This window comes from Populus trichocarpa, chromosome 10 (assembly GCF_000002775.5).
Source record: "Populus trichocarpa isolate Nisqually-1 chromosome 10, P.trichocarpa_v4.1, whole genome shotgun sequence".
Lineage (NCBI taxonomy): Eukaryota > Viridiplantae > Streptophyta > Magnoliopsida > Malpighiales > Salicaceae > Populus > Populus trichocarpa.
Window position 1 is genome coordinate 12,271,588 of NC_037294.2, and position 22,339 is coordinate 12,293,926.

A 22,339-nucleotide genomic window follows, 5' to 3' on the forward strand; every position below is an offset into this window, starting at 1 on the left:
AATATAATTATTTCATTAATTGTTATATAATTTCTTTAATGGTCATAACCGTTGTAATGTTTCATTCTAATATTTTAAATTTATATAAACTTGTTACTACATAGAAAAAACAATTATACAAAATAAATATTTTTTTTATCTTTTCTTCTTATTCTTTCATAGTTTAGAAGATTTAATTGTACTATTTTATATTGAACAAATATACATTTTAAAAATAATATTTTTTACTTCTCTAAACTAACTCTACATTTGTTTCCATGCCCTGACAGTGTAGTAAAATCAACAATTTTAATAATCACAAGCTCCCGAACACAAGTATAAAAAAGGGGGCGACCATGTTTGAGAGTATTATCAACCCTGGCGTTCTTTTGGGTTCAATCCCTTCACCAAGGAACCCAAAGTGCTGAATGTCTGTAGCACTAACTAGATACACGACGCAGAGCAATCCTAGCAGAGCATTAATTAACAAGTTTCATCATTACCCAGCCTTATGAATTTGATGGTTTCACGAGAAGAAAGCATCTGCGTAAATGGAGTTACATATAGTGGAAGCATAAGCAATTCGACAAGGAAATTTTGCTTGCATTTGACCTTGAAGATGAAGAGTTTGAAATCACTCATGTCCCATCAAAGGCCTCGCAAGCTCAACTCGTAGAACAAGTGAAGTTCTAGTGGATTACGCACATGCCCTACTTGTTTTTTGTGTTTCAAAAGAAAATGTTTTTCAAAAATTTTAAAAAAAATTCTTTAAATTAATTTATATATATATATATATATATATATATATATATATATATATATATTCAGATCATTTTAACATGTGAATGTTAAAAATAATTTTTTAAAAATAAAAAAATATTATTTTAATATATTTCTAAAAATAACACTCATGATCATAATACTGATAAGGTTGACCAATGAGTAACTGAGAATCACCGTCCTCAGATTTAGGTCTAGGGCAGTTGTCAAGTTTCCATACTTGACATGTGCTTGGTACTGTCGTGTTTTATTTTAAAAAATATATATATATTAAAATATTTTTTTATTTTTTATACACTTAAAGCCAATACACTTGATTTGATACTTATTTCATGCAATCGCAGGCCCATGCATCTACAGGCTCTTTCCATGATGGTTTGATGTGTATTCTGATCAGTAAATGAAACCATACCAGTACCCAGTGCGCCATGATACCAGCTCGCGTCTTATGCTTCAGAACGTAATTACTTAGGACATTATCGAAGCATGCGTGGTTGAGAGCATCTTCAGCTGTGATTCTTTTCACCGGAAAAGCTAAAGATGTGCTCCATTTTTTATTTTATTTTTTTGAGAATGTTAATAATTAGTGCTTAATTCATTGTGTACAGATAGTGCAACCACGTTTTAAAACTTGCTGGAGAACTGGTAAGAAAATGGTAAGAACTGACATCTTTCTTAACAGAAGCTGGGGAACATAGCCGCATAGGCAAGTGCTGAGGTATGTTAAGGGTTAGGGTGGGTTGTGGTCCAGGTCAAGATTTTATCAATATTTTTTTACTAGTTTTATATAAAAAAATTTGTAGTTCTCAATTGAGTTATTAAAAAATTCTGAAAATTTACGTGAAGCCTTCTAATATGATGCTTTAGCTTGGGTTAAAATTTCAGAATTTTTTGATAAATTCATAAATTTGATAAAAAATCACAATTTGACTAGTTTTACGTTATTGAGCGTAATTTTCAATCCAACCATCAGATTGAGCTGAAATTTTACGAGGGGTCTTGAATATATTGAATAAAATCTGGTTAAAATTTTAGGATAAACGGAGCTTGGTAGTGCTAACAAAAAAAAACTTCAAATAAAAGCAAAACGACTCATTAAGAGTAAAATAGCTATTTGCCATTAAAAAATAAAACAAATCAGCTTTTTCTTCCTTTTATATGTTGCCGACTGGGCAGAAGTAGAATAGGAAAAGAAAAAAAAGAAAATGTTAGAGAGAAATAGAAAAAAGTAAGGGAAAAACATAAAAAAATCCAAGGAAAAAAAATAAAAAAAGTGAGAGAATAACTTTGTAAACTTACAAAATCCAACTTATAAAACATTAATCTAAGGAAGAATCAAATGAAGGAAGGAGGAATTGAGAGAGGGAAAAAAATTAATTACTTTGTTTTCCAGTTGACATGAGATTGTTATTTTATCCCAGTTGATGAGTTGTTACAATATCGATTCAGATTCGATTATAGATGAATTATATTCCACAAAATATCGAAGGACGTAACTTTAATAATGAGTTTATTTTTACTTTCACTTTAATTTTATGTACTTTCAAATTTATTTTTTAATATTTTGGGTAGTGTATTTGAATTAAAATTTTATTATTAATTTCAAAAATTCATGTATATTAATTAATAATTAATTTTAAAAAATATTTATATATTTATTTAATAGTTCAGGACAGAAAAAAATTTATGGCTCCGTCATTGCGCATAGGGTTTTTTATTTTCTTTCAATCTTAGGGATGTTCTCAAGCTAACTCCTGTACTTCTTCAAACTCACGAGAATTTTATTTTTTACAGCCTAATATATAGTTTGACGCTTACTAATTAAAAGAGAGTAGGCCCTCTTGACCATGGATTGATCTCTCGTATTATAGAGCATCACTGCAAAAGGATATGGCAGAAGTAAATGTGGTCCTAAACACGTACCATTGAACCAGACTCGGTAAACCACCTAATAAATCTGCTGAAAGTTATGCGGGCCAGGTCTCTGCAACTGGCATACGGAGATTTATGTAAAGAGCATGATAGACAATTTTCAACATTAAACGCGTGAAAGTTGCAGCCTGCCTGAAAATCACAGATGCCTGAGGAATCCCGGTTTCACCACGGAACAAAGGTCGCCCAATGACCAGATCTCATAGGGACTACAGCATTCCGTAGCACCAAGTAGGAGTTGAAGGTTCCAGACGGTAGGAGATTCTCTGGCTGGATTTTACCAGGTGGAAAATTCCTTGGCTGGAGGAGACAAAACGTTAATGTTGACAAGAAAATTACGCACTCTAGACAACGTGAGTCGTTTTGTCTATTTGCAGCCATGCTTTTAATTTGTTGACAAGGCAATATTGACAGACATTTTTGCTAACAATAACATGCGTGCAAGGGAATAGGATTCATATGCAGCCCAGTAAAAGATGGCAAGGTTTAAGGTAAATAGAATAGATATACGATCGAATCTGAAGGATATATGTCTGTGTAGCAGAGCAGTTCAAAGAACACGTTCTGCGAACCTACAAATGTTTCAATGCTTCAGCTTGTTGTAATTAAGGAGAGATTTCCATCATTATACAGCTGGGAATGTCAGCTTGTTTTCATATCAAATTAATCATGCATGTGATAGTTTTCCAACATGAAGAAACAAGAAGAGAAATTAAAATCGCCGGAATCGCCGCCATATTAAAATAGAGATGCATGGGATTTCTCTTGTATGTTCCAATTTTTGAAAATAAGCGAAGACTTGACTTTATAATAAGTGGAGGGGGCAAGAAATTCTCCAAGGAGCTGCCCAGTTTCTGTAATAACGAGTCTCTTTATTTTTTGGTTTGAAAAACTTTATTTCTTTATTTTTACTGTTTTCAGATATTTTGATATATTAATGAAAAATAAAATTTTAAAAAATAAAAATATTATTCTAAAATAAAAAATACATTGAGAAGCAATAAAAAATATCTATTTGGAGATAATTTTCGTGTTTTTTTCGAGGATAGCTATCACGCGTTATGCTTTGTTCTGCCGCCCCACCGCCATGCGGGGAAGTCTTTTAAATTTGTCACTCTCTTCGATGGAGAGTGATTTCCCAAACCGCCATGGCTTTGATCAATCGGGATATCTTGTCACGACATGAATTATTATTATTATCAATGCAATATAAAAATTTGGATCAAAATACTATTCATATAAATATAAACAGTTCATCGCCTTTAGTTTTTTTTTTCCTGTTTGCATCCTTTCTTTTCTTCTTTTTTATTTGGTCAATTTAACATTTTTTTACCTTTGCATGGGTCCTTAAAAGCTTTTTTTTCCCATTCAGTCTTTCTTTTTATTTTAGATTTTTTCCCTCTCATTTATTAACACCATAAATCATAAACCGATGTTGAAATCGGCGAGATGAAAAAAATAATAGAAATAAAATATATAAAATAGTACAGCACCACTACGAAGAACGGTCCAGTATTTTCTATTCCTAAACAATAAATCATCTATCATATTCATAAAAAAAAATGGTTAGTTTTCTTTTCCAATAAAACCATGACAATATTCTTACACTATTTCGAACGAAAATTAATGATAATAAATGTTTTAAATTATAAGATGTTAATTTAAATTACACATACAAACTATACAATGTAAAGCATTTTAAATAAATAGGGTGTGAAGTGTTCACACATTCATACCAGGGGAAGAGATGGGAGGGGCTGGCGGGAGCCCCTACAAGAACACTTAATATCAAAAAAATGCCACGATTTTTCTTTCAGGGATTAACAAGACCAAAATGGGACACTTCAGCGAGATATAATTATATTAATTCTTTCATTTATCAATAAAATCTTTTTTTATTTCACACGAGATAAAATAAAAATTAACCACCTCAGAGGAGTGATTGATGAAGAATAGGCTTTCGAATTACTATTTTTTTATAAATAAACTTGTATACTTCATAGAGGTAAAAATGAAATTAACCCGTTTTTAATTCTTTAGATGACCAAAGCTCACAAACCAAAGTCCTAAACCAAATTTATTTTTTTCCTGCATAACTCCTGCTGTACTGCATAGGAGACGGGCATAATTTGCTAATCACAAGGTGGTAATTTTCCATGAATTAGGCCTAAAATGTCATTTGTAATATTGGTAATATGAACAACAATAAGCAACGATTTTGCATATCTTCTAAGCCAAACATTTGAATCCCGGTAATGAAAAGTACTCAACAGCTAAACCAAAGGGAGATTAACAGCGGCTAAGAATATAAAAGAAGGACGAATGAAGATATCTAGAGAACATACTATTTTTTTTGTTTTCACGTCGACATGATCAGGCACCGCAAAGAGCAATAGACAGATCCAAGTTAATATCACGTTTTCCGGTAGAAAAGCCGGAGCAGTCTTTAAAGTTCGACCTCGAGTATGATGAGAATGCCTCGCTGATCTCACTCGTCGATGAAGAATCGCTTCTATGTGAGGAAGGTTGGGGTAGTGAGAGTGCAAGTGACAACTCGCAATCAACAGGTTCTTCATCTTCTGCTCTTCCACTTCCAGTAACCTCAGGCGTGAATAACTTCTCTGGTTTGCACTTTCGACCCTCCAGCTTGGCAATCTTTAGAAGAACAAGAAAACAGTAACAGTGTCAATTATAGCTTTCTGCGTTACGTACTAAAGAATCAGAAAGATAAAGGGCGACATTTATCAAAACTTTTGAGTAACAGATTTCAAGACCTAAGAGGCTAAACAGCCATTGCAGCTGTCACCAGGATCTCAGTTCATAAAAGTGTTACCTAAAAGTTGAAAAATCATTGACATATATCTACATAGTTAGGGCAAGTTGTTGATATTCATCTCTACTTCTCTTGGTAATTAATTGGGCACCGAATAAGAAAGAAGCACTGTAGCCCCACCGCAATTATACCTAGTCACATGTGGGCAGTCCTGTGATTCAATAAAAGTAGGCCTACGGATGCTAATACTGGCTCTAAGAAATAATATTTCTCCTATGCACCAAGGGATATTTCGTATTCCCTGCCTTCTTCCAACTCGAGGCCCCATTTATAAAAAGTGACAATGGACCACGGTATGTAAGAGTACACTGTGGTGTAAAGATCATTATCCTGCAAGCTTTACCCTAGTTAGGAGACCAAGCAAAGAAAACCCTTCAAACTAAATTTCGTAAGGACTTCTGAGTGCCAAGAAATTACATAAAAGGCACTTTGTTACTTAGAAGAGAATCAAGTTGCTTGTTAATTTCCAGGACATTAAAAGATATCTGATTGCGACCTTTTTTTAATTCAATTGGAGTTCGAAGACAAGCCCAGTTTTAAAGAACTGGACTAGCAAAGCAGGCATTGCTCATTGCTGATCAGATACCACTATCTAAGGAACTAAAAAGGCTAACAACGGCGGTTTTAATCTGATGCCTAGCACCACACAGGACTAATCTACTAGGATATAATAAAAAATGGTCAATTTAGAAAATGTACTAGTCTTAAGACCTTGCAGCAGCAGAATATACCTTTGAACAACTTTTTTTTACCTAAATTAAAGCTGTGAAATGAAAATACAATGGTGCCATAGAGATGACGCAAGTTGACCGAACCAGGCGTGGATATTCCATCCTACCACTGGTCAGAAGGGCCTTCATGTATCTATCTATATCCATAGACTCTATACGTAAGCTAAAAGGAGGCTACCTTGCAGGAGGTAGCAGAAACTTGAAAAGATGGAACCAAAATACAACATTACACTCAATCTCAATAGAGAGGCTGGCAAAAGAAAGAGAGCGAGGTTGGTTTAATAGCCTACCTTGAGGAAATCAGATTCTTCCACTTCACGTTTCAAGGGGTTGAAGTTATAAAGATCATGTGGCAGAGAGAAGGCTGTACATTGAGGGTTAGAATGGGTCTGCTCCCATTTGAAACCAACTCCATTGACCTCCTCCTTTATTCCCGCATAATCATCAAAAGAGTACGGATTTGAGATTGTCTCACATATTCCTTGGCTGCATTGCAGGAACTCCTCAGATAATGAACTCCTGGTCTCGATTCTGGCCCTGTAGAAAAGAGAGTTTAAACAAAAAAAAACTAAAAGAAGAAAAGCAAAGGGCAGAAAGGAAAAGATCATGCAACGTTGCAAATCATTTTTTGTTTGTTTCTTGCACCCTGTATGACTATATATATATCTACCTTTCTTTTTTATATCTGGTACGTCTGAAACCATAAGGATAAAGCTACGCTGACCTTTTTGAAGAGAGAGGCCTGTACATCGAGTGAGAATCTGATTCTTCAATGGCTTTTACTTCTTCAACACACTCGTTATAGACAGCAAAAGATTGTCTTTTTTGCTGGGTGGAGCTCCTATCTGTTCAAAGAGACCAACACAGAAACACAAACCGAACGCAAACGAAAAGGTGTCAAGTCCAAGAAATTTGGTTTTTGTATAATTGAAAAAAGGGAATGTAAAATAAATAGGAACTGTAACTGATAAAAGCAGGAGAGCGATGCAAGTGAGGCTGTGAGTTTCATCAGAAATGCTAATATTAGAAGACTTGAAATGGATATAAGGTTTATTTTGTTCTCAACTCTTTTGGCATAAACTGTAATAGTAACTACAGGTTATAAATGAAGGCAGCTATTTTTTTCCAAAATGTATGTTTACATGTGAGTGCATGATCCTTGAGTTTGAACAGTGGATAAGAACCGCTAAAGGAAAGTACAATAGAGGCTGTCATTAATGCATGCATATACACAGACAATCAGTGATATGATATAAACTTGAAGATTAGAAAAATGGAAGTTTTGGAATACATAGGCCTGTTCGTAATAGTTGAGAGAGAGTGACAGACATATTAACGTGTATTCAAACAAAGAGGGAGGAAACAAAACAGCTTTGGATACCTAGTCTGCCCAGGTCACCACTCCTCATGCTTCTATACATCTGGTCAAAACAAAGAAAACCCCATGTAAACAAACCGGTTAAACAAGTGTGTTCGAAGATACAAAAGACAGGAAAATCAAACCCATGGAGGAGGAAAAAGAAAAATAAAATACCCCAAACTATACTAGTAGTTGAGAAAACAAGGACCGACCTGGAGATGGCTTTTCACATGTGAAATGGTGAGTCCTTTCACATCCATCATCTGAAGAACGAGTTTAGGCGTAGCCTCTACAAAGAAGAGACGAGAAGGAAACAAACAGGGAAAAAAAAGGCAAATAATCACCATAAGCGCCTAGAAGGAAAGAACCAAAAGGAATGATAATGAAGGAAGCAATGATCCAGCAAAAAACAAGCAGTTTACTTACTGTCTTGGCCACCAAGCCTCTCAATGGCATGAACAAAGCAGTGATGAAGCTCGGGAGTCCATCTCAAACGAGGCACCTTTGATCTTACATATTGCCTCACGGCCCCACTCCTCCCACAACTACCCATCTTCAAAATCCAACGGGGTATCCCAGAAGACCGTTTCTTTCCTCTTCTAAACAATGTTTCGCCAACTGGGCTCTCTTACAAAACCCTTACCTTTTGCAGTTTCTACCCCCTTTGGTTTGTCTTCTCAAAAGGAGTTGTTTCTTTCTTCTTTTTTTCTTTCAATCTTGTAGGGAGTGTCTAGGTATAAAGGAGCAATTCGCACAGGGCACACAGAGGCTTAAAACAAAGTTACACACATGTAGACTTGTGAGCGCATGATTCTTAACAAAGAAAGGAGATAGAGAGGTTTTAAGAAAGAGAGATGGGTCACTGAGAAAAAAGGGCGAGACGGGGGTGTAAATTCCTCAAGGAGGACTGACAATACCTGCCTGCTGGCTTCTGCTTCTGTTCTGTTTCTAAACCTCTCTTTTGCAGCAGGCAGGGAGAGAGAATCAGAAATAAGAGTAAAACGAAATCTGATGTGATGATCACGAGTTTCTGATCTTCACCGAAAATCATTACACCTATATAATACTACCAATATATAGTACCAACCCTACACGCACAGCACCACCCAACTGCTTCCCTTTGACCTTTGTTTTCTTTCTCTTCTTTATCACTAATAAATACTTTTGGGTATTGTTTGAAAGTGCAATATATATATATATATATATATATATTAACCTTAAAATTTAAATTTAAAAAATTAAGGGAGAAAACAATTTTTTTAACCACGTTTTCTCAGGTGGGATAATCTATGGACGCATATTCTCTGTGGAAAAAAAAAAGTATTGCTACGCAATAATAAATGAATGAATAAAAGGAAAAGAAAGGAAAGGAAATAAAATCTTCTGTTCTGTACAGCACAAGACGCCAACGTCGTCATGATCACAAAATGCACGTCAATTGTTATTGTATTATCCTGGTTTACTTGTTTCCAAAAGAAAGCACAGTCCTTTTCTTTTAGGACAACTCATTTGACTGTATTTATTTTTCTTTTCTTGTATCATGCAACCGGAGTTTTTGAAAAAATAATATTAAAACTAGTTTTTAAACATAATTATTTTGAAAAAATATATTTGAAAAAATAAAATTATAATTATAATATTGATAAAAAAAAAATAGAATTCTATATCTTTCAGATTTGTGAATTAAATTTATTTATAAATTGAATTTAAAGTAAAAATTATAATTAAATACAATTACAGTAGATAATTTATTCAAAAACAACTTGTTAAACCACCATTTTAAAGACCAAACTATTTTCATATTTTATTTAATTTTTTATCTTGGATTTGTAGTTAGGGACCACTGTGTGGAATAAGAGTCATTTTAGTGTGAATTTTTTAAATTATGGTTTTTGGTTTTTGATTTATAATTCAAAAGTCATTTTTATAAATAATTTACGATAAAAATAAGTAGAAACAACTTTAAGATTAAAGCTCATTTGATTGAAATTATTCAAATCATTTTTTAAAAAAGAAGAAATATAATATAAGTTATAATTCATAGTTTAGAATTTAAAAATTTTAACTTTATGATTAAATCAAAATATTGACTTAATTTTTTAACAAATTTCTTATTTAATTCGAAGATTATTTATAACTAGACATACTTATAACTTAAATCAATCTGTAAATACATAACCTAAATTATATTAAAAATATTTTTATTGTGAAGACTACTGGAGGATAAGTTAGTATTTTCAGGTTTATTCACATCCATCCAAAGTAAGAATTTTTTTATAATAAGATCAAATATGATTAAAAATATAAAAATTACTAATTTGATCTTCTTGATTTAATCATATTACAAAACATGCATATGCCAAGAACAAGTTATAAATACCTAAGTTTTTTACTCAAAATTTATAAAACTTCAACTTCTCACTGTCTATTCTTGAATTTAAAATCATAATAGTTATGATATTAATACCCATTAAATATTTGGATCATGCATTCAGGTTTGATGCCTTAAAACTTTAAGGGTGTGTTTGGTATTGCGGTTGCTGTTGTGGTTGTGGTTTGAAAAAAGTTGTTTTATAAAAAGTACTTTTAGTTGAGGTTGGTTTGAAAAAATAGGTGTTTGGTTAAAACTGTGGTTGAAATTGAGGTTGAAGAAAAAGTAGTTTAATGTGTTTGGTTAAAAAAATGCTTTTCAAATTGAGGTTATAAAATAATTAAAAATATTTTTAATTTAAATATTGTAGATTTAACTACTATTATTACATCATGAAATAAATAATATTGATATCAAAATTTATTTATTATTCCATTAAACTACATGCAATGTCATCACATACGAAATCTATCCAACAATGACTATATTTTTCATGGTTTCTTAAGCACGCAACAACAAAAATTGAATTTTTTGTAACGTCATCAAGCGATATCCTTCTAATTTAATGAATAAAACACAATTAAAATAAAAATAAAAACTGAATTTTTTTTAACTGGGTCGGACCCGGCAAGAACATAATTGGAATTGCGATCAAAATTCACAAATGCTACGTTATCATGCGATATCCTTCTAATTTATATAGTGTTATTAAATAATATTAAATACTAGTTTTTCAAGTAAAACTCAATTTTTTTTAAAAAAATTATAATTTCATTACGTTCAAAATTTATTCGACAAGAACTATAGTTTTCATGATTTTTTGAGCGTGCAATAAAATTAGGTAATATATTATCAGGAATAAAATTGAGATTACAGTACGAGTAAATTTAATTCACCTTAAACTAATTTTTTAAAAAAACAAAAAAAAATTAGAAGTTCATGTTCACGTGAACAGTGCGGGTGAAATAAATTAACCACACTAGTTTTTCAAAAAAAAAAATAAATAACAACTGTTCACGTGAACAGTACGACGCACTGTTCACGTGAACAGTGCAACAGTGGAGCATGGCTCCACTGTTAAGAGAAAATCACAACGAGAAGCAGCAAAATGCTGCTTCTCCAAACCTGTGGTGCAATAGTTAAAATTGGTGGGTCCCACCAATGAAGATCAATTTTTCCTCTGTTACCAAACACTCAAATATGTGGTTGCGGGTGAACCTCACCCGCAACCACATTACCAAACAGCATCTAAATATAAGAAAAAATAAATGAGCAGTGCTCTAACAATTACCATACACAAAGCTTGAACACGTGGTGTTTGTACTATTTACGAAATTATTGTTAATCATTTCATATTTCACCGTGGATTACTTATTATATATAAAGCTAAAATATATGATGTTTTTACTACACCTCTTGCATTTTATGTATTTTATTGTGAATTATAATAGTGTAATTTTTAAAAAATTTCAATTTGATCATCAAACTTTCTTTTTTTTTTGCATAATTGAGTCATTGTAAAACAAAAATAAAATTCAATTGCATGTTTTTTTTTGTAAGGGAGGGTTAAATTGAAAGAAATAGAATTGAAGTGAAAAAAACAGGTAGCATAGGTGGCGGTTTGAAAATTTCAGTAAAAAATTCACTTGAGTCCCCCCATCTTTTTTTATCTATTAGGTTATCAATCCCTAGACTTTTACAAAAATTAATTTTTGTACCAAACTTTATTTTATTTATTTTTTAGTAGTTTTTTGGTTGGACAAAAAAGAAGAAGTCGTTGAATTCCAGCTTAGAGAGATAAAGTGTCCGTCAATAAGGAATCTGTCATCAAAATAATTGTTTTCCATGTTAAATGATTCCATACGATGAGGTAAGTTAAGATTAGATATTTTGATTACATTGAAAACACCTAAGAAATCAGATCCGAGCTTGAAAAGTTTTTAGTTTCAAGTGGTTTTTGGGTTTTATGGCAGTTTTATGTTTTTTTATAACCATGAATTGGTTTAATAATGTCTATATGGTGTGTTTATAGGTGTTTTGGGCTAAAATGAGTTGAAAAAAGCTTTTTGCGTAAAAAACAAGGAACCCTATTTTTTCAGCCACCACAGTATTCGGATTTTAGGGATGGATAGGCAATGCGTCGTCTATTGATGCAGATGACACGTCAATTTTTTTTCCCAATGCATTATTGGGTCAGAAAAAAAATATAGGCTCGCTCATGAGCCATTGCTTGATTGGGTTAGGTGTTGGGCCTCATCTACCAAACCCAGCAACATCTGACCTGATTTTTTTTTTTAATGAATTGGTTGATTTTTTTTTCAAATAAATTTTGAATTCATGTTTTAATCAATTTATGATGATATTTTAATAATATTGAGTGTGCTTGGTTTTAAAAAAGTTATATTTTTACCAATTATTAAAATTACATTTTGATCAATGAAATCAATCAATTTAATTTGAAATAATTCTTATATAATTTAATTTGAAATTCAATTTAATAAAAGAATTAGGTTACGAGATTTCAAGATTAACCTATTAAGTCAAATTTAATATAATTAAAAAATTCTTCATGTTTTCAACTATTTTTTTTATATATTTGAAAAAATTTAACCTACCTATGAAGATGTACGGGACAATGTACTAGTGATTACTATAATGCATCGCTAAATTATTATTTTTTTTAATCAAGCTTCATTGTCTGGAAGGCTCCATTGCGATAATTCAGCTCAAATTTATTTCCATGTATGCTCTTAGAGGCTGGAGGCATGATATCATCAACTAGCTACGGTTTCCTGCATGCATCTTGAACCTTATATAATCTTTTCCTTTTTTTTTTTCTAGATAAACATTAAATGCACCATTAATTTATTAGAGTACTGTCAATTTTACATTTAAATTGTTTCTTTTAATGATTTTATCACTAAATTATTTTGATTTTCAATTAAAGAATTCCATTAAAATCAGTTAATAAAAAAATAATCTCTATAAAATGGTTTTTTTACATGTAAAACAAAATAGTAGAATTTGATGGAATATGTGCGAGGAACTCTTAAAAATGAATGAAAATATTTAATAAAAAAATTCTAAAAGCTTGAGATTAAAATTAATACTAAAAAATATTTAATATAATATTGAGTTGCCATGGTATTTTGCTCGTTGAACCGCGCGGTGCTTGATAAAAAAATCCAGTGTTTTTCCAAGTCAACCCTTTCCATAAAAATCAACTATATGGGCACATAAATCAATGGTGAAAAGCTGTAGCCCGATAATTAAATCTTCACCGTCAATTTCTTATTGCCACAAAAGGGCACCTACCTCTTGAAAAATCAACGGTGAGATCGTGAGAAAGATGAACACGGCAGCGGGGTCCAAGAGGATAATCACTGAAAAAGGAGTTTCCGTCATGGAATTTGGGAATTAGGCATTCAGAAAATTCAAACCAATCACGTTTTGGTTTTACTAGTATTTTTCTTTTTCTTTCCGTAAAGGTCTCTGTATTCTTATGGGCACTCTGCGTTAGCTTAATGAGGAGATGAAGGGGGGCTCGCCGCCCACAATTTGAGAGCCGGTGCCGACTATTGAAATACCTTTTCAACTATTAACACTGTAATCACAATTTCACGTTGCAGCACATGGCAGCACCGTCGTTGTTTTTTTTTCCTCGAAGAAAAGTTTGGTGAATCTTAGGCCATGTGAAAAGAATTGTTTTTTTGTGTCTTTTGGTATATTGATTTTGAAGAAAAATAATTGGAGATGCAATGTATCTCTGTATTTGATAAATTAATATCTTCAATTTATTGAAATTTCATATGTTGCAAGTTTGCTTGGAGTTGAAAACCAATGAGTATTTTTTTCTCTCTATATATAACACGGTTTAAGAAATATTTTGGCAAATTAGCATTGGCTTTTTTTTTTTTTTTGAAAAATAACATGATTGGATCAAAGTCACAGTTGAGAATGATTATATTTTAAATAAATTATTAAAATGGGTTAGTATAAATTTCAAAGAAAAAATGAAAGAGAGAAGATAGAAGGAAAAAATAATAATGAGATCCTAGAGTCACGTTGAAACTCTTACAACAACACCCGTACTATCATCATAAAAATCTCTATGAGATAAATCAAACGACACCAAAAAAGGTTATCAAAGATAATTAAACTGGGTCACACACCTCGTCCATAAGCAAGTGAGCCACTAATTCCCTCTCGATGACACGTGTGAACCTCTCCTGCTACAATTGATGACTTTCATTGATGTCGCGGATTTGTCTTATCTAAAATTTTCTTTCATGATACACGAGGTGCCATCATTTAAGTGTTCATCTTGTATCTCATTCTTTCTTTTATTTTTTTTTTCTCTCTCTCTCATCTCGTATCCTTGGAATTTATTGTTGGGTTTCCCGAAAGACATGTAACCAAAAAAAATGATAAATTTAAAAATTTTTAGGAGCCCCAATAATCTTGTTAGACGAATCTAAAGTTGTTTAGGGTTTATATGAATATTACTTGAAGATCAAATATTTTTTGGGGCTATGAATAATTGCTTCAAAGTTGAGTTATTGTAAACTATAAGTCATCTAAGTGTTCGGCCTCTAACGGTAATTCACGTGAACCACCGGTGAAAAATCTTCTAAACCCTTTTAGAAGAGAGAGGTCGTTACACCTTTGACTGTTAGCTTTTTTCTTCCATGTTTCAAATGTTTTTGTATCGTACACAAAATAAGAAAGATGACATCTTAATTTTAGGAAAACTTGAAAACCCTATAAATGATAAAATATTATCTTGTCTATTGAATAATATCACATATACTGTTTTAGGACAACTCTAAAAAATTATATATTCAACAAAGTCCCTAGATTTTTTTTCCAAGTCCATGATTGCAATCCCCTGTGTTAATTACATTACAGTTTTCAATTTCTAAAACTTATTTATAGTTAAGTTTTTCTTGATTAATCATCTCATTTTTATTTACGACAAATGATTATTATATGTGTGGTCAATTAAATTTCTTGGTAAGTCGGTTTGGATATAAACCATGATCCTAAATAAAATAAGACTAAATAAAGTAAATAATTTAATTTATCATTGATTTACATTTTAAGATCAAATACAATATTTAGTAACTTATCACGATCCCCAAAATACTAGGAAAGTCATAGTAGTTTGACTATACCTTTTAGTAATCAGTTTCTTGGTGTAATTAATATCTCTTCATTAATAATATTTCAATTTAGCATTATAATATTGAGTATGTTTGTTTTGTTGAGTTATTTTTGTTATCAACACTATAGTTATTGGTTATTTAAAACTTTTTTCAAAACTCATTTCATATTGATCAAGGATCTTACAATCAATAATGTTTGAGAACAGATATAACATTTCTCTCAATCCACTTGGGGTGGCGAATCCTTTATTTACTACTCAAATACTTTCATGCAGTTTATGTTATATCCAATACATGCTCATTTGTTACTATTGATTATGAAAACATGTAGTTCTAGTTATTTTTTAATGTATCTATTAGGTGCATTACTTGTTACGAGAGGCTTAAAGAGTAGTAGTCGCTGCCATGAAGGAGATGACGAGATGGGACGTGCCTTGTCTAATAATACAGTCAATTTGTGTCGTGGTGGATTCTAGGAAATTGCGGAAGCTGAGTGTCTTGAAACGAACAGTGAGATAACTTATCACGAACAAGGACATGTAGTTAGGGAGGCAGTCCGTCCACGAGCGATCCAGACCCATTTATGAGTTGGGTGATTTTGTTTCTGACTCCTCTACGAGCACTGCAGTCTTGTCATCCACTTGGACGGGGTGGGGTGGTGAAGGCCCGCCCACGAGATGTGATGATTTTTAGATATAGTTAAATTATATGTTTTGGTTTTATAAATATTATAGATTTAGTTTAAATTTAATCAAATGTTATATGAAATTTCATGATGTTTAATTAACATTTTTTAATTTTAATAAATTGTGAAGGGTGTTGATTTTTTTACCGTGCTAGAGAGAGAGAGATGAACTATAAATCGTGTTTCTAAATTGTAAATGGTTCAGTTGATTTATTTATTATTGCTTGGAGTTGAGAGGCTGTATTATTTCTTTATAGATATGTTATTTTTATAATTGTTTTACTGTAATAAATAAATAAAAATATTAAAAATCAACCCTACAAAACTTTTTCTGTACGGGTGCGGAGAAGACAAAGCGCATTTACTAGTATTAGCAGCTACCACAGTGGGCAGCAGGCAAAGGGTACAAAAAGACCTCTCTCTCTCAGTTTAAAAGAATATCCATATTTCCTGTCTGACGACTCCAAGGGAATTATCATTACTACTACTGTTCTTCTTGTATCTTTGGGATACGCGCACTTACACGTCCTCCCACGCGCATTTATTAATTCCTTTGGAAGCTTTTGTCAAGCTCCTGCAACTACTTCCGAATCCCATCCCCTAACCTCCGCACGACGGGCGTCGTACCACGCGCCCACTCACTGCTCTCTTTCTGGTTTGAACCCAAGGCGCTTACTTTCTCAGACTGACTTGGAGCAACGAGAAGATTTGATGTGCCAGGCCTAAAGATGCTGCATGTTAGGCTGCTGAGGTCTTGCGAGATGTGATATGGCCTTGTGTGGCCTTAGGCTGGCTTGGGCATTTTAGACATTTACCTATTAAAGTGTTCAGACGAGCTTAGCTGATCATTAATTACGATTCGTGTTTTCGTTTTTTTAAAAAAATAGGATTAAGGTGAGATTATGTTCATTAGTCCAGGTTTTTCTTCCTTTTATATTTTCCAGAGTTTATTAGCTTTGACATGTCAAATCAGAGCACTGATGGATCAATAACTTGAAATTTACGTCCAAAATGGAATCAAAATTCTAATTTAATAAAAAGTTTTTTTTTTAATGTTTATAGTACGTGAAAGAAAACTAAATGTGATATAAATTATTTTTTAAAGTTTTTTTATTTAAAAATATTTTTTTTATTTATTTTTAACATTAATATATAAAAAATAAACAAGAAAAACTAAAAATAATTAATTTAAAGAATTTTCTTTTTAATTTTAACAAAAAACAAATTATTTCATATGGAGTTTTAGTATCTCATTGTAATATCATCAAAAACAATATAGATTTGTGTTTTTTTTCTTAATTCTTTTCATTTTAATTATTAATTTTTTTTTTAATTTTATCACTTTACAATGCATTGTTTGTTGAGTTTCATGACTTATTTTATGCTATTTCTTTTAGATTTTTTCTGTTTATAAAAAATCTGTTCTTTATTTTACAAAAAAAAAAAAAATTTATTGTTCGTGAAAAAAACATAAAAACAAGGAGACCGGAATTGAAAGTAATATGAAATAACAGCCCTTTATATATATATATATATATATATATATATATATATATTTGTCCTTTCTTGTTTGATTTGGATACTTCTCAACCAAAATCCCATGGATGATCAGGCTGAGGCTGGAGCAAGCGCGCCCTGTCAAGGTAATGTCTGGTGCCAATACGTAGTCGTAGTAACAACATATTCAATGTACTAGTAGCATAATCAAAAGCGTCACAGTGTAATTTCTTTGCAGGACGAGGGAAAAAACAATAGCAGGACTGAACATTCGCTTACGTGTCCTCCTCCTGGCATGTTGCTGCGTTGGGTAGCCTGTAGGTGACATTGAGATAACTTCAATGCTGGATTGTCTGTCTTTTAACCAGTAAGATATATCTACATGGATCTTTTAATTCACAGCTGATGCTTTTTCAAAAAAGTTGTTAACTATGTCTACTTACATCATATCTTTTCCCGTAAAATCTTTTTAGAGCTAAAATTTATTAGGATTCACATTATTTTATATTTAATTTTTAAAATTCTCATTCGAATAACAGTGTAACTTTTTAAAATTCAAACATTGCTCTATAGACATTTTGTTATTTAATGATAAATAAACCCTTCATAAAATAAATATAAAAAAAACGAAATAAAGGTTAGTAAAGTAGCACGGAGGAAAAATCATAAATGGGATATTTATTGGAGCACCCAAAGCGCCCCTATTGACAACAACCAAACAAATATAATTTAAAAAGAAATAACAAGATAAAATAAAATAAAATAAAATAAAATGCTCAAACAAGGAGCACGCAGAAGGGAAGCAGAAACTGCAGAGGGGCGTGTATAGTAGGGCCTGTAAAGACAAAGGAGCCCTGTGAATTTGTTTTCGTTTCCACTGGTGAGTTATGATGACGATGATGGGAGATGGCAGAGAAAGGGAATGATGGAATTTCCTGCTCAAAAGGAATGATTTAAAAGAGAAAGATCAGAACGAGAAAGAATTGACATTTCACATAAATACAAAGAGTTATTTGAGATTCAAACAAAGAAAAATAAATACATAAATAAAATATTACTGTGTAATAAATCTTTAGAAATATAGTGTATATACAATCTTGCATAACATTTGTCGAGTGCAATTGTCACGTGCTGTGCGACTATTTTAAATTATAAAACTGTTGGACACTAATTCAATAAAGAGAAAAAATAAAATAAAAAGAAGAAATAAAAAAAAATATCTCGAAGACACACTACAGTTACACTATTAATATTGTTAAAAAAATATTAATAAAATAAATTTAATAAAAAAAATCACCAACGACGATCGAAATTAGCCATATGAACAGCCGAAAAATAATTGAATCTTAACACTTTTGAATGACTCGTGTTATAATTTATTTTGTTTATTATTTATAATTTTTTTTTATGTTAAATTTTTTTCAATAATAGTGGCGGTGTTGTAATCAATTTTAGTGTGTCTCAAATATATATATTTTTTCTCTCCCTCTTTTTTCCCTTATTTTTTTATTGAATCTTTTGTTCATAAATTTTACATTTTAAGAGTCTCTCTCGTGACATTTGACACTCGCAAATAGTAGATGTTACATGTGACTATGTAAACTGTATTAATTTTCTAAATAATTTTTATGCTACGTTATCTTATCAATCTTTTTACTATTTGTTTTTGTAGTGCAAAAACATTTTTGATTTTTTTTTGTTTTAATGTTTTTTAGACTTTTTTGATGTGTGTTGATATCAAAATTAAATTTTAAAAAATAAAAAATAATATTTTTTTAATATTTTTTTTTTAAAAAACTTTAAAAATAAAGGTGCTCTACGTATAAATACAAAACGCATATTTATTGGCAGCAAAAAAGCGTTGTCACACAAATATCTTTTTATTTATTTATTTCTATTTTTATCTAACATTTTGCCAAGGTGAATAAATAGATAAGAGGTCTCGAGAACGAGGGCTAACATCGAGGCCGCCGGGTACGTTTTGGCTTGTGCGGCAGAGAAAATTTTACAACCTCGCTTTGCCTCGAAAAATGTGTAAAAAATAACTTTGAGAGAAGAGAAGGATTTTGCAAAATCTGCTTTGATCCCAACGAATGTTAAGTATTTGTTGGCTGCTCTCTATTTTTTTTTCGCTCTCATTTGGCTGCCAAGAGAGAGTATTCCAAATGAGATAGAGAGAGAATCTGGAGAATTTATTTTTTCATGGTTAAATGAAGGAATTTATACTAGCTAGTACTATACACTAGCAAGTAGGGTTTTGTTTTTTCATTTACAGTGTTGTTGTTTTTTATGAGAAGTCTCGTCAAATCGCCGAGCTAAGAGAGCCCAAGTGACGTAGACTACGTGTTTTTGTGTGTGTTTCTCTGTGTTTCTGTTGCAATTCCTTCCTTCAGCCAGCTAGCTACATCATCATTACTATTTCAAGAGCTGGTGGATTAAACTTGGAGGCAAGAGATTCCAACGATTTACTTGATATTTCGAAGAAACTCTTTTCAGATGATATAGATAATCTTCTGCACCAAAATAGCTGACGAATGGCAAATTTATTGTGGTTATTCCTGACATAACGGTGTTATTTTCTCTTATCATTGCCGGAGCCTTTTCCATTATATATAAAGCTTTTCTTTCTTTCTTTCTTAAATTGTTATATGTATTTTATAAGCGTAGATATAAAGTTAGTGCACGCACCAGACATGATAAAAAAGGATTTTTTTTTATAATCCGGGTTAGCTTATACACACCACAACTAATTTCTGGGTTCACTGAACATCATGCAAACCCAATGAACATTTAAGATACCGCAGAAATAACAAACATACACAGAGAGGATCGAACCCAGGTGTAGAGGAAGGGAACAAGTCCATTCCACCGGTAGACCACGACCTCAAGTGCGTGTCTTAAAAAAAAAGGATTTTTGAAATTTTAAAAGATGTAGTTTAATTGATCAGATTTTAAATTTACTTCTTCTTAAAAATCACAAGTTCGAGTTTTATAAATTTCAGGGCCACTAAAATCTTATATTATCGTTAATTTCAAAATTTATAAAATTAATTGATATACATGTATATAAACTAGCATAAAAATATATTTTAATAATAAATTTTTTTTTTGTCTTGTTCCATATTTAAATTTGCTTTCCACCACTTTCTAGGACAAGTATGTGCTGTCTTGTGAGGCAAAACCTATCAAATCGCTTTCTCATTCTATATTTTATTCTTTTGGACTTTTTAATATATTTTTTCCATGAAAACAAATATTTATTTATAAAAATAAAATAAAATAATTTAATTTAATTGCAAATAATAATAAAAGGTTACATCTATTAATTTATAGAATTGGTAGAATATTTAAATTTATAATTCCAAAATAGAAAAAACAAAATAATAATTTTATCCATAAAATTAATCAAATATATTAATACATAAAGTCATTTACTGATCAAATCTTGTTCTTGATAGAGTAGACATTGGCAGTGTGGTAGCGGTTGCTTTTTAAATAGCTTTTCGTGCTGAAATATATGCCAATGATGTTTTTTTATTTTTTAAAAATTATTTTTAACATCAGCACATCAAAACGATCCAAAAAGTACAAATCACACTTAATTTTAATAAAAAAAAAATTCAAAATTTAACGAAACGCAGGTTAAAACGCACAGCCAAGCAGGTTGATACCCGTGTAAAACAGCTAGCTTGTAACTGCCAGCGGTCTCTTGATATAATTAAATATACAAACTCTCACGATAAATGAGATTCGTGAGGCATCGAGTATGTGGGCATCTGACGTAATATTTTTGAAGTGCATATGCAAGTTATTCAACAAAGAACAAGTATATAGCTACTGTACTAATGGAATAATAATTCAACATAATAGTTAAACTTATAAAGAATTTGAATGATCCAGGTATTCAGCTGAATCAATCATTAATTAGTACGAATTAATTAGTAATATTTGACGTGGGTTGTTTGATTTTTACAGCATGTCTCCAATTGCCTAAAGATAATCGCATGGCTTGATGTAAAGACCTGGCTTTAGGATGCGATATTCGAAGGCAACGCATGCAATGGATATTTGAATAATGACTTTGAAAAACGAAACAAATAGGTCAGATTGGGTATTTGGTGGCTGCTCGACAGGTCAACAAGCTTGATCCCCGTTTAACCCTTTCAAACCATGTTAGGGATGAAAGTGTGGCAAATGTGGATTTTCTGAGTCAAAAGAAGACATGGATATAAGAAAATTGGTGTAGATTCGAACCGTTGCACTGCCACCTCTAAAGCTAGAGGACCGAACTTCATTCAAGACTTGCATCGTTCCTAAAAGAGATCAGAGATTTAGTCCCCCCTTTAGAACTTCTCGCACATGTTTAGATTTTCTGGACCAAAATGTACTCTTATATTTTTTTTAAATTAATATGAATGTTTGGGTTAGTTTATATGCAACTCGACTAATCCTGTGAATCTTGAAATTAACAAGTATATAAATTTTTATTGATTCTAAAGTGATTTAAACTCATGATATTATAGAGTAAATTCAAATATTAATTTAGGTATCTCTAGATTAAATATATTTACATTGACTTGTAACGTGTGTGTGTTTCTCGTCTGTATCCGTAGTCATTTGAGAATAGGGTTCAATTAATCTCCCTTTCGTTTCATTTTTTAATTCTATCTAACCCTTTTTTGTTTAGCAATGGGCAATCCTTTCTTTATCCTACCCACATGGCCTATCTTGCATGATATGACCTGCTACACAAATAAAGTTTGACATTCACTTGCGAAGCGAAGTTTGTCAAAAAGATGGTCATCTAAAGCACCTCGACTAACATTTTCCACATCTTTATCTCGGCTCAAGGTCACCTACAGCAACTCCTATTATGATAGACCCTGAAAGAGACATTAGAATTGAGACATAATGCAGGTTTTTCTAACCCCTTTTAGCCAATTTCTTTCTCTCTTACTTTTAACTATAGTCTTCGTGTTTAGTTACATGCATTTAACCACAATTGT

At 31.7% G+C, this 22,339-nt stretch overlaps 1 protein-coding gene across 1 annotated transcript; it reads right to left on the reverse strand.

Annotated features, from left to right (window-relative positions):
- Positions 1-4,887: 4,887 nt before the first annotated feature.
- On the reverse strand, positions 4,888-8,704 carry LOC18102535 (myb family transcription factor MOF1). Its single transcript, XM_024610030.2, has 6 exons — positions 8,042-8,704; positions 7,828-7,904; positions 7,637-7,676; positions 6,980-7,100; positions 6,546-6,792; positions 4,888-5,346 (listed from the first exon to the last, which is right to left on the reverse strand). Exons 1-6 carry the CDS (start codon positions 8,166-8,168, stop codon positions 5,065-5,067), a joined length of 894 nt encoding a protein of 297 aa, XP_024465798.1. The 5' UTR covers positions 8,169-8,704; the 3' UTR covers positions 4,888-5,064.
- Positions 8,705-22,339: the final 13,635 nt, after the last annotated feature.